The sequence below is a fragment of the Hevea brasiliensis genome, chromosome 3 (genome assembly GCF_030052815.1).
Source record: "Hevea brasiliensis isolate MT/VB/25A 57/8 chromosome 3, ASM3005281v1, whole genome shotgun sequence".
Lineage (NCBI taxonomy): Eukaryota > Viridiplantae > Streptophyta > Magnoliopsida > Malpighiales > Euphorbiaceae > Hevea > Hevea brasiliensis.
The window spans coordinates 99,545,270-99,558,422 of NC_079495.1; the positions used below are offsets into that span (position 1 = coordinate 99,545,270).

At 29.4% G+C, this 13,153-nt stretch overlaps 1 protein-coding gene across 2 annotated transcripts; it reads right to left on the reverse strand.

Annotated features, from left to right (window-relative positions):
- Window positions 1-239: 239 nt before the first annotated feature.
- On the reverse strand, window positions 240-3,485 carry LOC110641083 (uncharacterized). 2 transcript variants are annotated; one of them, XR_009147647.1, is made up of 3 exons: window positions 2,363-3,483; window positions 1,830-2,256; window positions 240-425 (listed from the first exon to the last, which is right to left on the reverse strand). XR_009147647.1 is itself a non-coding variant. In XM_058144155.1 (2 exons), exons 1-2 carry the CDS (start codon window positions 3,309-3,311, stop codon window positions 1,934-1,936), a joined length of 1,272 nt encoding a protein of 423 aa, XP_058000138.1. In that variant the 5' UTR covers window positions 3,312-3,485; the 3' UTR covers window positions 1,687-1,933. The 2 variants fall into 2 exon arrangements, 1 of the variants encoding a protein (XP_058000138.1); XM_058144155.1 differs by lacking the exon at window positions 240-425 and having other exon boundaries at window positions 1,687-2,256; window positions 2,363-3,485.
- Between the last annotated feature and the right edge of the window lie 9,668 nt (window positions 3,486-13,153).

Here is a 13,153-nt window from a genome sequence, read left to right on the forward strand (position 1 = left end):
GCTGTTGTGCCAAATTGGCATGTGGCATCAGGTTCTTTTAATTTTTCCCCTTCTCCCCAAATTGAACACAATTGCCAGTATAGAGTGGAAGGTGAGATCTTTGCTTTTAGCATGCCATATTTTGCACGTTTGACGGTGATTCTTCTTTTATATATATATATATATATATATATATATATATATATATATATATATATATATATATATATATATATATATATATATATATTCCTTCAAAAAGATGGAAATGTCAAACATTTGCTCAGTATCTGCATATATGATACTATGATAGTGTACTAATAATCCAAAACCCCGTGAAGCTTTTCTGCTCCTCATGTGCAGACACGCCTGGTGCACACTCCCAGGCAAAGCCGGCGATCTCCTTTCACATTACAATTCCAATACACAACCCCACAATCTGATCACTAATATGTTGATCCGTGTTGCTTAAAATGAGTATTGATTTTGATAATAACAAAACTCAAATAGAATCTATCTAACTCAATTTTAAAGTGATGTGTATATTATTTCTCTTATTTATAAAAAAACTTTGAAGTTGCATCTAAGAAGGAAGAATACTCAAAGGTATCTCAAGACAAATTCAAGATGAGAAAAAATAAGATTACGTAAGCCAAGACTCAAAGTAAAGGTATGAAAGTCATAGAGATAGAAATTGAGTCTTAAGACTTGTGTAAAAAGAATAGATGAGAGTTTAGTCTAATGGAGCTCAAAAATGAAACTTTATCTTCTAATTATTTTATAAATTTTTTTTCTCATAATGACCTTGGACACTACTATTGGAACATATTTTTCTTAAGGTCTAAATCAGATTTTTTAAATATTACAAGTTGAGACATGCAACTGTTGAATTAGTTTGCTAACTTGTTTGCTAAAATATTAGTTTACTAACTAGTTTACTACTGTTACCAAAATTTCATTAGTTTGCTAAATGATCAGAGTTACTAAACTTCGCATAAAAAGACAAAATAACGGCTATTTTGTCTAGAGCAGAGTGTATAACATTTCAAAAAGGTTTCAAACGGACTAAAATGATTTGGGACTATAAATACACCTTCTTTACTTCATTTTACACTTGATGAAAGCTCACATTTGAACTCCAACCTTGATTTTTCATTTATTATTTTCATTCAAGAGCTTTAAAGTCTTTGAGCTACCATTGGCAAATCAACTCATCTCTTTTTTATAGTTTGATTTGTATTTAGTAAGAGTGAGTGTTAAAACTTTAAGTTGCATTTAAGAGAGGTTGTATAAGCACCTATTGAAGCTTGAGAGGTTGAGTGCTTGAGATAGCACTTATCAAAGGTTCAAGCTACCTTGGTAAAAGCTTGGTGTTGAAAAGCTGTAAAGGGCTTTTGGTCTCTTGCCTTTAAAAGAGCAAATAGTGAAGAGAAGAGTTAAAGAGAGTTCTTTAAGAGAGTGGATGTAGGCTAGTTAAGCCGAACCACTATAAAAATCATTGTGTTTGATCTCTCTAACCTTGACCTCCTTACTTTTGTGCAATTTAATTTTTATACATAATATTGAATGTTGATTGAATAGATCGAGTTAATATACTTGAGAATATATTGAGTAAGTTGAGAAATTAGTTGAATATTTTGTGATGCATGTTATGTTAAAAATTGCCATAAATATTGATTAAAACTTGAATTGCAATTTAGGGACACATTATTGAAACACATGTTACTTTCATTATATATATATAAAGGAGCATCTAGTTGAACAAAGTACAATTTTTCATTAGGCTACAAGCAAGGGTCGAAAAATTATAAAAGTCCAATTCACCCCCTCCTGAACTATTTTGGGACAACACAATCTTGTTAATTTGTTTTCGTTAATTAGACAAGTAATCAATTTGGGGGAAAAAAAAAACACTTTGCTCAGTGTATACATTTTCGAACACTTCCATCAATCATCATTGAAGTAGTTGTATATTTTCCACGTGAAGTCCCACAAGTTCTTCTGCTACTTGCTTTACAAGTAGATCGAGGATTTGTCCCGCAAAATCCAAACAGATCTCTTCAAAGCTTTCTAAGTTGAACAAATTCTTTCCCAGCCAATTTGACTCCTTAATGTCATCCTCTGTTAACCTGGTGAGCTTTCTTGCTGCTTCTATGTAATACTTGGCATCATCGCCAGGGCTCCATGAGCGAGTGGCTTGTGAAAATGGATAGTCGAAGTTAGTGGTTTTTGGTGAAGATTTCTTCCCTGGATTAAACTCCTGAGGACTTGCATAATCTGATTAACAAAATAGTAGTCAATTAATTAGCTTTGGTGATGGAGAGAGGGTTCAAGAAAAAGCTCCAAGTAACGACAGTTTCGTTATCAATTTTAGAAAACTAACCTGACAAATGTGTTAAATCATGAATAAGAAATTCGTCGAGATCGAGAACAGAGACTGGAGTTGAATCTTCTGAACTACAATCAGATTGCGCGTTTTTAATTGCATGTTGATTCTTAATTTTCTTCATGAATTTCGATTCGACCAATACTTCCTTCTGATTCATGGGCTTCACTGGACTTTTTGCCTTGGAAATTCCATCCTTCTTACGAGGCGAAACAAAGCCTGATGAAACTTGAGCTCCTTTGCAATTACCGAAACTGGAAATTTGTTTATTGTTAGACACTTTCATTGGCTCATCCTTTAACTTGGAAATGTTCAAGTTGTTTCGTTGATTCTTCTCCTTCTTCTTCATGCCTGCTCTTCCAGCTGGTGTATTATTGATCACCTTGTTCTTGCTTTTCTCTTTATTCTTCTGCTGCTTTAACTCTTCAAGACCCACTTCAGATTTCCTTAGTTTGGATCCTCCTTTCTTAGTTTTCTCCGTATTATCCAAGTAAAGAACGAAGAAATCATGCTGATTTTGTTGATTTAACAACGTAGGTACCTCACGAAAGGAGACCGAAGTCTTGACTCTGCGATGCTGGGCTTGTGATAAATCAAAGTCAAGCAAGTAATCCATAAAATTCACTGACCTACTCCGAGTGACTGAATCTGGGGTTCTTCCTTTTGGAACCCAGTTGGTATCGGGCAGCGAATCTAACCCCATTAACCTTGCCACCACTCCCGGGGCAGCAGCAGCAGCAGGAGCAGTAGCAGTAGTAGTTCCATTTTCAAGCTTGATATTGACTTCATTCTTTTGATATTTATTTACACGATCAAATTCAGCTGTGTTGGGGTAAGTAATCTGATCAGATGGGTGTGTTTGGAGGCTGCCTTTGCATAGAAGCAGGCGAGCAATGCCTGAAAGACACCCAGAACCAGAACCTGCCGCACTATTAGAAATGGTCATAGTTTGGTTGAACTCAATGAGAGGAGAAGAGAAAGATAGGCTTATGACATAATAATTATGGTAGACAAGGGTTAAAAATGGTTAAAGGGGGAGAAAAACACAGAGAGAGAGAGAGAGAGAGAGAGAGAGAGAGAGAGAGAGATAGGCGGGCTTTGGATTTGATTATTTGAATGCGCAGGGCAAGAGGGTCGGTAGATAGGAATGGAAGTTCTTGTTCTTGTCTGTGTGTGGTCGTTGGATTCACATTGAGAAAAAAGAAAGGAAATGCTACATGGCTAGGCATCTTTTGGTGGTGTCATAGACTGTACTATAAAGTGAGCGAAGACAAAAACCTCCTTATCAATCAATCATCTTTCCTTATCTTTTTATTTTTATGCATAATAGTGATCTTGATTATCGGAGGAATTGAAAATTTGAATAATTAGATGATGAAAAATGATATAAATAGTGTTATTTGTATTATATTATTATTATTTTTAACTAAAGTGAGTATTTTCATAATTTATGTAATGAGAATTAAAGATTTAGATTGTATAGATCGCATTGCATCATTCTATTGATGATTGTGCAGAGCAGATTTTCTTAGAAGACTTGGTTCAAAATTTTCAACGGAAGAAAGCAGCCGTGTTTGTTGACTTTTATGGGTGTACTATTATTTGACTTTTATGAGGGCTGGACCACCGTTGTCTTTCCAGGAAAATCATGCATACTCACCGACAAGGGCTGGGGACTCCAGTACTCAACAATCCCACAGAAATGCTTCGGCTAATGCACTGTACACGGCGAAAATTTTACAATTTGTTTTACGTACAGGCCTGTTTGTTATTGGGTTCCGGCCGAAAAAATATTTTTCAGAAAAGTATCATTAAATTTTTTTTTATCTAAATCTAATTTACAATATACTCAAGATTATATATATAATAAAATTTATTTATTAATTTTATAAATTTTACATATTTATATCATTTATATCTTGTATTTATAATTAATAAAAGTCTAACAAGAACTTTATCTGTTAAAAAAAAATATTTGAAAAAGTCATTATATTATTTTACAGTTTATTATTAAAATATATTAAATTTAATTTTAAATTAATCATATATAAAGAGAAAATATGTCTAAATTTTATATGTTACAAATAGACAAAGATCTAAGAATCATTAGAAAAAATTTAAAAAAAAAAATCAATAAAGAAGAAATAAGAGAATTGCCACCAGTGAAAATACTCACCAGTGATTAAACTTTGTTTTGAGATGAATTATTCAATATTCAATTATATCATTCATTATATCTCATAAAAAAGTGATAAAAAATAATTATATATCTATTTTTTATATTTTTATTATATATTAAATATAAATATTAATAATTAGTTACCAAACAATTAAATAATTTATTCATAATAAATATGAATTTTTTTTTTAACTTTAGCTCATAAACTATAATTAGGCAATTTTAAATGTAAGAATCTCAATAAAAGATTTTCAAGTTATTTTTTTAATTAATAATTAAACAATTACAAAATTTTAATACACTCTAAATTAAATTTTTACTCTTATATATCCAATGGGAAAAATTTTCAAAATATTGAATAAAATTGAATGAGGCATTAAGAAAAAAAAAGATATATTTATAAGAAAAAAATTTTAATGATAACTAATAATATAAAAAGAAAAAAGTTCAGTAGGTCAATTGATCCCACTGAGGGAGCTGTAGGTCCACCCTTGCTATACTCATGAGTAGGGGTGTGAAACCGGTCGGTTCGGTTCCGAACCGAACCGAACCGATAAAACTGAAAATTAAAAATAAAAAATTTTAAAAACTGAACCGAACCGATTGATAAGAGAAAATCAAACCGAATCGAACCGATAAATATCAGTTCTGTTCGGTTTTAAACCGATCAAATCGAAATTTATAAAATTTCATATTTTTAACATTAAATCTAAATAATAAAAACAAAAAAAAATTAGAAATCAAAACTCAAAAATCTTAAGGTTCGGTTCGGTTTTCTTTGATTTCGGTTCGGTTCAATTTGATTCGATTCAATTTGGTTTGATTTTTTTGATTTCCTATATATATTAATAATTTCAGTTCGGTTCGGTTTTTTTATTTTTTAATGAAAATAACCGAATCGAACCGATTAATTGAAATTATCAAAATTATAAACCGAACCGAACTGATTAAATTTTAAAACTGAACCGATTGAACCGAATTAATAGGTTCGGTTCGGTTTTTCGGTTTAAACTGAAAACTGCTCTCCCCTACTAACGAGTATATAATGAAAATATTATTTTTAAAATTATGAATCTATAATTAAATATTATTTTAACAAATATTTCGTGCCATATATGTTGGTCTTACAATTAAAAGATGTCACATAAATGTCTTTAATTTCAAATTTGACTATCAAACAAATTGAAATAAAAATACTGAAGTCGAAAGAATATGACATAATTACAGAAATACAAAAATATTTATTTATTTGTTTTTTTTAATCATTGGGCCAAAAATATGATATGCTTCTTCCACAATTACCTTTCTCTTTCAGAATTTATGATATACATGAGTACAAGCTGGCCGCTGCAACATCAACATGCAAATTTATATTCCACAACTATTGATAACTAACAGGCCATAGATTCCTCAGAACACAAAAGCTATCTGTTGAGCCATTTGTGAGCTGTTTGACCACACACAGAGTCTATAAATATTCTGTCATATGTGACTTGCTTCTAGCACATGAGCCGCTATGAGGATTTGGTTGATACGTCAATTTGTTACTCTTCAGTTCGTTATTAAACTTGTAATCTTAACACTCTAGTTCTTAGAACAATCATAAACTTATTTGTATAACAAAGTGTGTCCTGTAATTGGATCATTTGTATACATGTATTTAATTATTTTTTACAAAAAAAAATTATAAATTTATTCCTTTATTTGGATAATTATTTCAAGTCTTAATTTTCATTTTCCCTTCTCTATAAATTAAAAAAAAAACATATAATTTTATTATTATAATAAAATCCAATATAATTTTATAGTTGCCTCCTCCTCTAAATTCCCTCTTTCCTTTTTTTTTTCTTTTTCTTGTGAGTTTTTTTTAGTAGCCATTAGTGAGTATTTTCATCGATAGTTACTCTTTAATTTTTTTTTTCGTTTTATGTGTTTTTTTCAATAATCTTCAAATCTATATATTTTTATACTTTTGTAATATATCAGTATTTGTTTTCCCTTTATTTTTATTAATAGATTTGATTTTCATCACTTACTTTGATAGGATTTTATATTTTTTTTTATTGTGAGGATTTACTGTTTTATCCATTGCAAGAATTCATTTTTATTTTTTATCATAAAGTTGTTAGATATTTTACTTTGTTATTGAGTAGAAGTATAATGGTAGAAAATATAAATTTTTCTATATCAAAGTTTGATGATTTTTACGTCAAGTTCGAAGAAAAATCATAGAATCAAATAGTAATAACTTACTACCGAGTGGAGTATGTTTTCCACTGAAAATTTGTATATATAAATTATTTATATTAATTTTTTTTATGTAATGTAATATAAAATTTTATATTTTAAATTTATAATTTGTTTTCATTAATAAAACTTCTATCTTTTATTTTCTAAAAAAAAATTATAATATCAACTTACTACAAAATCTCAAGAAAGCAATTGCGTGAACAATATATTTGATTTAATTAAAAATTCACAGCCACCATGCAAACGAGTCATTGAGTCAGGCCATAAACATTCCGTGCTGTGAACGATCTATCTATTTATTTATTGTGGAAATTATTATTTAATTTTTATATTTTAATAAAATTAATCATTTAATTCTCAATGAATTTTAATATCGATTAAGTTATTATTTAATTAAATTTATTTTAATAAATTTAATTAATTAATTTTTATATTTTAAAAAATATTATTATTTAATTTAAAATTAATTAATTGATTTATATATTTTAAAAAAATATAATATTTTGAATCCTTAATTAAAATGTAAATTTTGTTGTGGAAGGCAAAATATAAGTTTACATTTTTTAAAATTGTTCAAGTATTTTTAGTGTTAAATAAAAATAATTTTTTATTTTAAAAATTAAAAAATCTGAAATATTAAATTTAATGAATACTGAATTGAATTAAATTAAATTAAATCAAAACTTAAATTAAAACTAAAATTAGAACAATGAGAAAACCTTAATGACTGATTTAAGTTTAAACATTCAAAGAACTGAGTAATCTCTCATATAAATAAATGGATAGGTTCAGAATCTCCATTTGCATTCAACCATTTGCCACTCACTGTCTTGTCACTGTTTAATGTGGACCGCTCACCTGCAACGGAAAATGATCCAATTGAATGGATAAAAAAATAAAAATAAAAATAAAAAATATTTAAATTTAATAATGTATCAATATTTTATTATTTTTTTATTTAAAATACAAATTTAAATTCACTTTTCTTTTGAATAAACGTCTGTTTCATATGGACCCAATCATCCAAGCAGCGATTTAACAACATTTGAAAGACAGCCTGCAATGACATTGATGGAATTTTATGCGGTTTAGTAAAATATGAGTTTGATAATTAAATTATCTAAAATAAAATGCTCAAATAAAATTTTAAATAAAATTTAAATTTTAAAAATTATAATTAAATTATCTAAAATTAAAAGATTTGTATATAATCCATAAAAACCTTAATTTAAATTCAATTATATCATATAATTAAAAAAAAAAAAAGAAATTGAGAAGCACGTTTCAGAAAATGTTAAAAACAATATTAAAGAAATCCTTGATGGATCTGCTCTGCGTCAATCCTCACGTTACAAACATTGCAGAAACGGGAGTTGTGAGATGAACCCATGCAATACCACCACTAGTCAGGCGAGCGCAATGCCGTCTTCTATCACAGTAAGTGTTGGATTCTTGACAAAGCTCAATCTCTATTGCAAACCCCACTTTGGTAACAGAAACCCCATCAAACAATTTGACAAATTCTCCCAGCAAGCTTCTGCTGGTCATAAACATAGTATGTCTTAGGCAACTCACTTTTCAACTGTGCAAGCCTAGCTTCTAACTCATCCTTGGGCGCAAATCTAGCATAACTCGCTCACCAAATTCAAGAGCTTTGATGGTAGCAACGTTAAGGATACCCGGTAGCTTGTTTACAATTAATAATTTTGAGGGACTAGCTAGTTAGTGTTGATATTATAAGGAGATCTGATAGTAATTTAGCATTAATTACATCATCTTGTTTTAGTTTTTTTTTCTTTCTTTTTTTCGAATTGTAACATTGCATTAACAAGGCCCAATGCAAAAAAATACAAGAAATCCAGCAAAGATATAAAAAAAAAATGGTAAAGCCCAAGCCCAACAGATACAAGAAACCTAAACCCATAAACCAACCAAACTCATAAAACTAGACCCTACCCACAAATCAACTCTAGGAGACTTTGAGCAACCAAACCATTAGGAACCCATTTAGTGCCACAGGTTGTCGCAGTAGGCAGAGTTGGAGCAAGTTGGAGGGCTGACACCACGAAGCTTCCTTAGCATCACAAGACAATCCACTTACTCACTAAAAGTCATCACCTTTGACATCAATCGAGCTAGACTTGGACCTCATGAGCAACAAAACAACCATCATTGGCTACCATCGAAGGGGAAGGTGGCAGAGCTCATAACCTCTCAGGCTCTTACATCCTTGGGAGGAGGGGGAAAGGGGAGGACAGCCAGCAACTAAGATTAGCTAAACAACCCTGAGTTACCCACCACCAAACATGCAAGGACCCTCTAGGAAGTCGAAGGCCACCAACATTAATGGGTAGTGTAGCTCCAACTAAGCCATAGACATTGCACAAATTAAAGAAATGCTCTCACTTGGAACTCCAGATCTGTAGTAACACAACAAAACAAAACCCTATTTACTCCAACCCAACAATGGAGAGCAATCGCACACTAGGATGAGATAAAGACAGTGTCTTCCCCTGTCGTTAAGGGAGGGGAAGCAAATGGAACCAGATGATAGGCTCTGTTAGACCAAGAGAAACAGGCAAAAAAGAGAGGGAAAGTCGTAAAAACACTCTTTGTGAAATGTTTTTTTCCTTATGTTAGCATTATTGGTGTGTGGGACGAGGTTAGCAAGGTTAAAAAAGGTAATTGTTACCTTCATAATTTTTAATTCCTTATTAATGTTGTTTAAATATTTAAAAAAGCTATATTAACTTTTCATTTCATTAATATTTATACTTTGAGGAGTTACCTGTTTCTCCATAAAATTTATTTTCCTCAATTTATATGTGTTAAAAATACGTATGGCATTTTCTCATATATAAACTAAATTGCGGGCGTGTTAGGAACGCGTATGATCTCAATATAAAATAAATGTATACCGGTCTGACTTCTGAATAGGACAATTGATGGGATAGAAATGATTTAATCTTCCCTTGGGTTCTTTAACTCTATTAGGATGCATTTTGTTAGGATATCTACTCATTCAGCTTTTGTGAATTTGAAAAAGAACTTAATTGCTTGAGAAAACTTGAATGAGACCTTCATAACCTTTAATCTCTCATTAATGTTATTTGGATATTTAAAGAGACTAGGTTAACTTTTTACTTTATTAATATTTATACTTTGAAAAGTTAAATATTAACATTGAGAGTTTAGGTTAATAATTATCCTTTTTAAATATTAAAACTCACAAGGGTAACATTTAACCATGTTTCTCTATAAATTTTATTTTACTCAATTTATATGTGTCAAAAATACATATGGCATTTTCTCATATATGAACTGGATTACGGGCATGTTAGGGACGTGTATGATCCCAATATTAAATAAATGTACACCGGTCTGACTTCTGAATAGGACGATTGATGGGACAGAAAAGACTTAATCTTCTCTTGAGTTTTTAACTTCACTAGGATGCACTTTGTCAGGATATATACTCATTCAGCTTTTGTGAAATTGAAAAATGACTTAATTGATTGTGAAAACTTGAATGAGAGCTTGTGCATTGAAAAGTAAAATTTTTCTTGAAAAGTAAATTGATCATTTAAAATTTTCCTTGAAAGTTAAATTGATCATCGCAGAAAATGTAAAGATTGCATTGAAAAAATAAATTAAACGCTTGACTGAAAATTAAATATGAGCATTGAAAAAGTAAATTAATTGTTCTATAAGAAATTAAATCGTTGCTTGTAATGTAAATTAAACATTAAAAATTAAATATACGGATTGCTTGAAAAAAGATATAGGCACGAAAGCAGCAATTTGCATTAAAAAGTAAAAAGACGCCTACAAGAATTGAACTATCACTACAAGAAATATTAAAAATAATTACAAAAATTACCGACTACAAAATTTCGTGGGTAATTTACCTACGAATTACCAACGCTTTACTGACAAAAAGAAAAATAAAATTTAAACTAATTTTTACAGATGAAATTACCGACGATGTAATTTCGTAGGTAAAAGTGGTGTCTAACATTAGCAGCAAAATTAGCGACCAAATAATAAAAATAACGACCAAATGTTTCGTCAGAATTACCAACGAAACGCTTTTCGTAGGTAATAGTAAGAAAAAAATAGAAAATAAAATTTTTAAAAAAATACATACGAAAAATTTTTCGTCGGTAATTACCAACGAAAAGTTTTTCGTAGGTAATATTAGAAAAAAATAGAGAATAAAATTTCTAAAAAGCTAAAAAATTTTACCTACGAATTTTTTTCGTCGGTAATTACCAATGAAATGTTTTTCGTAGGTAATATTAAGGAGAAAATAGAGAAGAAAAAATCTAAAAAGCTTGAAAAAATTTTGGCTACGATTTTTTTTGTTGGTAATTACCAACGAAACACTTTTCGTAGGTAATATTAATGAGAAAATAAAAAATATTTTTTTTTTTAAAAATACCTACGAAGAATTTGTCGTCGATAATTACCAACGAAAAATTTTTCGTAGGTAATATTAAGACAAAATAGAAAAGAAAATTCCTTAAAAACTAAAAAAAAATACCTACGAAAAATTTTTCGTCGGTAATTACCAACGAAAAGCTTTTCGTAGGTAATATTAAGGAGAAAATAGGGAAAAAAAATCTAAAAAACTAAAAAAATTTTACCTATGAAAAAATTTTAGTCGGTAATTACCAACGAAAAGCTTTTCGTAGGTAATATTTAGGAGAAAATAAAGAAAAAAATTCTAAAAAACTAAAAAAATTTTACCTACGAAAAGTATTTCGTCGGTAATTACCAACGAAATACTTTTCGTAGGTAATATTAAGGAGAAAATAGGGAAAAAAATTCTAAAAAACTAAAAAAATTTTACCTATGAAAAAATTTTAGTCGGTAATTACCAACGAAAAGCTTTTCGTAGGTAATATTTAGGAGAAAATAGAGAAAAAAATTCTAAAAAACTAAAAAAATTTTACCTACAAAAGTATTTCGTCGGTAATTACTAACGAAATACTTTTCGTAGGTAATATTAAGAAGAAAATAGGAAAAAAAATTAAAAAAAACTTAAAAAATTTTAGCTACGAATTGTTTTCGTCGGTAATTACCAACGAAACGATTTTCGTGAGTAATATTAAGGGGAAATTGAAAATAAAATTTAAAAAAAATACCTACGAAATATATTTAGTCGGTAATTCGTCGGTAAATCACAAAAAATGTGAAATTCCCACATCGTTTGAGAATAGATTTGAGGGTAGTGAGTTTATCTGTAAAAGGAGAACTACTCTCTAACATAGAGTAATTGTGGCATAGTCACATACATGGGGCCTACGTTGGGCTCCACTAGTAATTTTTTAAAGTCAATTAAATCTTAAAAAATTATAAATTAAAATAATTAATAATTAATATTTAATTTAAAAATTAAAAAATTAATTTGAAAATTTTAAATTAAATTAAATTAAATTAAATTTAAAAGTTATTTAAATTAAAAAAATTAAAAATTAAATTAAATTAAAAAGTAATGACTAAATTAAAAAATATTAAATAAAAATTAGCTACGAAAATTTGTTTTCGTCGGTAAATAGTCGGTAATTTATAAGAGCAAAATCTCCTACGAAATTATCTACAAAAAAATTTAAATTTACCTACTAAATAATTCGTCGGTAAATTTAGCGACAACATTTTTTTCGTTGGTAAATTTAGCGACAACATTTTTTTCGTCGGTAAAAATTACCTACGCTAGTATATGTAAACGAAAAAATTTCGTCGGTAATTCGTCGGTAATCACTGATTACCTACGAAATTTTAGTATATTTAGTCGGTAATTTTTATAGCTATTTTTTTAATTTCTTGTAGTATATGTGCAAGAAAAAATATAAACTGATCGCTTGAATTGAAAATAAAAGACTGATTGCTTGGCTGAAAAAATAAAGATTGCTTAAGAAAGTAAAGATCGCTAAACTAGAAATAATTTGAGCTAAAATATTGTGTTTTTCACATGTTGATTGATTGGCTGTGTGTCTTTTTCCTTTTGCTCTGACCAAGCAAGGTGGTTGCCATTTTTTCCACTACTAGCACCTTTCTCTCACTACTACCTCCACTTCCATAACTTTCATGACCACCAAGCCACCACCCATAACTCTCATAACCACGTACTATACCACTTTCTCTACATGCTCACTACTCTGCTCCCATGCTTATCTTCAGTAGATATTTGTAGATACTAAATAAATAATACTCACTTGCATAAGGAATTATTTAATTTGTCTAGCTCTATGTAATTAATACTTACTGACTGTTGGTCTTTCGCTAGCTTGAGTTATGGGCTTAATCAGATTAAATTGACACTTTTATTTAATATTCAAGAACCATTAATTAGCTGG